The sequence below is a fragment of the Arachis ipaensis genome, chromosome B08, assembly GCF_000816755.2.
Source record: "Arachis ipaensis cultivar K30076 chromosome B08, Araip1.1, whole genome shotgun sequence".
In the NCBI taxonomy this organism is placed as follows: Eukaryota; Viridiplantae; Streptophyta; class Magnoliopsida; order Fabales; family Fabaceae; genus Arachis; species Arachis ipaensis.
The window spans coordinates 15,380,262-15,383,642 of record NC_029792.2 but is presented as its reverse complement, the minus strand read 5'-3'; the positions used below and the strand labels follow the sequence as shown (position 1 = coordinate 15,383,642).

At 24.2% G+C, this 3,381-nt stretch overlaps 1 protein-coding gene across 1 annotated transcript in view; it reads right to left on the bottom strand.

Annotated features, from left to right (window-relative positions):
• Window positions 1-3,381, bottom strand: part of LOC107610600 (probable terpene synthase 2) — a 14,471-nt gene that overhangs the window by 8,679 nt on the left and 2,411 nt on the right. Inside the window, exons 4-6 of the mRNA XM_016312634.2 lie at window positions 2,531-2,749; window positions 2,206-2,347; window positions 1,444-1,692 (exon numbers count right to left, since the gene is read on the bottom strand). Of these exons, the coding sequence (XP_016168120.1) occupies window positions 1,444-1,692; window positions 2,206-2,347; window positions 2,531-2,749 (610 nt within the window). The remainder of the gene's footprint in view (window positions 1-1,443; window positions 1,693-2,205; window positions 2,348-2,530; window positions 2,750-3,381) is intronic.

The following is a 3,381-nucleotide window of genomic DNA, read 5'->3' as shown; positions in this document are numbered from 1 at the left end:
TAGTTTATATTCATTATATTATTATATATTATATGTATTTATTAAAAAATAATATTAATAAATATTATATAATCATAAAAAATAATTATATTGTAAAAATAAAAAATATTTAATATTTTTTATTTATACATATTTAATAATATTTATATTAATAATTATTGATAATAAAAAATATAATTAAATAAATGAATAATGAATATAAAATTAAAATAATATCTAAAAAAATTATTATATATTTTATTATATAATTAATAATTAATATTTAAAATAATAAGCAATAAAATAGCTTAGCGGAAAAGAAAGCATGCAGTATATAGAGGATCTAGGTTTGAACCACATTTTTATCAATTTTTAAATTTTCTCTTGAACAGTTCAGTTGGATCGATTAAAAATCCGATTTACCAATTTTTTACCAATTTTTCAGTCGAACTGACTGGTTCAATCCGATTTTTATCACTGTGATATCTATTCTATGATCTATGTATATATAATAATGTTATAAATATTTTTTTTCTTCACTTTATTACAGGTGATAGTGTAATCACCACTTTTATAATTTGGTAGACTTTAAATTTATTTATTCCATGGATTATTGTTGTATAAAAGATTTATAAAATTAAATAATTATTTTTTATTCATCATTTATTAACACTACAATAATTTCTGTAGATAACTGGCAGAAATTTTGTAACAATTTTATAATAAATACATTCTAAGAAAATATAAAAAAGCGATTGAACAAGTATAATAATACTTGTGAAACTGCTAGTATATATATAAGGAAAAGTTTAGCAGGTCAGCAATTTTATTAAATTTTGGTCAGCATATAACCAGCAAAGAAAAGTGAGCCATTGGATAAAATCTCACACTAATCTCACACCATTAAATCATCATTGATGATTATTTGATGATTACAAATCACAAAAGTTGCTGGCCCTAGCACTCCTCTATATATAATATGTTTAAAGTTAAGGATACCAGGTTCAACTACTCACTACAACCAATTTATAATTATTAGAATTAGAATATTCTCTTTTTTCTATTATATATGTTTGTAAAAGATAACATATTGTTATATATTTTAAATTACAACTAATATTGTTCTCAGTTAGATTCACGTTTTAAGAAAGGTTAAATAGATCAAATTAAGATGTATTAAAAATTTTAAAATAAAAAGATATATTGAGATTAGCTAGTAATAATTTTATATCGAACTATTTAGCTAATAATGTAAATTTTCTTTATAAAACAAAATTCTTAAGTAATAATGTAAATTTTCTTTATAAAACAAAATTTTCTGTAAATTTATAATTGATCAACATTTTCGAAGTAAACTAGAGTGATTACCTGTAACTCTCTCCCTTAATATTTACATCATATAGACACACATAAAAATAAGTTGAAAAGCATGAAAACAAAAACTTTCTGAGAAATAATCTCTACCTTATGTGAGGCCAAATCATTCTTGATCCTTGCAATAGTACATACAGCTTTTAAGATGGCTGGACAATTAGAAAGCCAATCAAGCGTCTCTTTGGTTGCAAGTTCTTTTACCAGAGCAATAAACACTGTTAAGATAGCAGAGTATCCACTTGATACAACTCCCTTAACCTTGTACTCATCGTATGTTGGGATATCGCCCTCATGGCACCATTTTGCTTCAACAAGGTAGGCATGTGCCAACCTAGAAAACTGTAAGCACAATAATTAGACTCATTAATTAGCTAGCTATGTAGGTGGAGAGTGTAAATCATCATATTATACATAATAAAAAACAATATTACGAAACAAACAAAATTTATTATTTTTTACTAAAATTTAGCCAACTCTAAATACTGGAGACTAAATTCTATTGAAATCTTAGATTTCAAAACTTAAATTCTAATAGTATGAAAGAATATAATAATATTAGGGACCAACACTGTACTTTTTATTAATATTAGCCAATAATTTTAACTTATACTTTATTTTTATATTATTAGAATCCAAAATTTAGTATTTAAAATTTACAATTTAATTCAGAATATAAAATATTAACTAAGTATTGACTAATATTAATAAAAATTGTTTCCTAACATTTCTCAAAAAGAAAATTATAGTGACTCTTATTATAAATGACCATATAGGACATTTTAACTAGCTAGTCTTGAACATTAATTTGTATATGACCAAAATTTGTTTATATATATAGAATAAGAAGCTTACAGTCTGTTTAACATGTTGCAAGACGAAGCTTGATTTTCCACTCTCAGCAGTCAACGACTCCATTTCAACCCAAAACTCTAAAAGTGCATTAAAAATCACTTTGAAGCACTCTGGAAGAGATGCAATGCAACTAATGTCCCATCTGAAAAAAGAGAAAAAAAAAAAAAAGAAGCTAAAAACTAAATATGAAAGTGAAATAATCATCAGTAGATCAAATTATTAGGAGAATAATATAATGGCTAACAAAATGAATTCAAAAGCTTTGCATTGAGATAGTAATATCTTAATAAAAAATTGGTCATCAATTGTTTACTAAAATATCTACCTTTGCATTGCCTCTGTGAAGAGCTCAAGCTCTTCAATTGTGCCATAAACATCATAAGTATCATCAATAAGAGAGATAATTGAGATTGCTTTGGCCGACATCCGTCTTGCAGTGCTGTATTTAGGCTCAGAGTTTACAGCAAATGGCCAAATGAATACTTCAACTAATCTATCTCTTGCATAAGGGACCTTTCTTGCAAAATCTGATTCTATCCACCACCTATGTAATATTATTAACAAGTTATATATCCATTATTATTATTATTAAAAATATAATCATTTATGTTGCATTCTCTCGTCAGCTTAAACTTTTGAGATGAATGATTACATGATAAGTATGGTACTCATATATAACAAATGCTTTATATCAGAATATGATGAATTATGCCCATTTTTATAACCTATTGAGAGCTTCTATATATTTACATGTATGCATGGGAGTAATTTATGATATATGCATGCACTGGATAAATTTTTAATTATGAGTAGACTTGGAACTTTTAATTTAATAGAAATCTGCTTATATTTTATAAAAGTTGATATCATAGTTATATATACTAAAATCATTCTACATTTAAGTGATGACATATAAATTATTTATAATTTTACCATGTAAATATATTATGGTAAATATCATTCTATTATGAAATCAAGCATACATATATCTTTCTTTCAATCTTAATATTACTTATAACGATTTTTACAATAATTAACAAGATGACTCATCCTAATAAAATCTCTTAACAATATTAATGTCCTCTTAACTATTTGATTTATATTTTATAACAGTTCTCACAATAATTAACAAAATTAATCTTACAACTAAAATATTTTTTTAGTAATATTAATTAT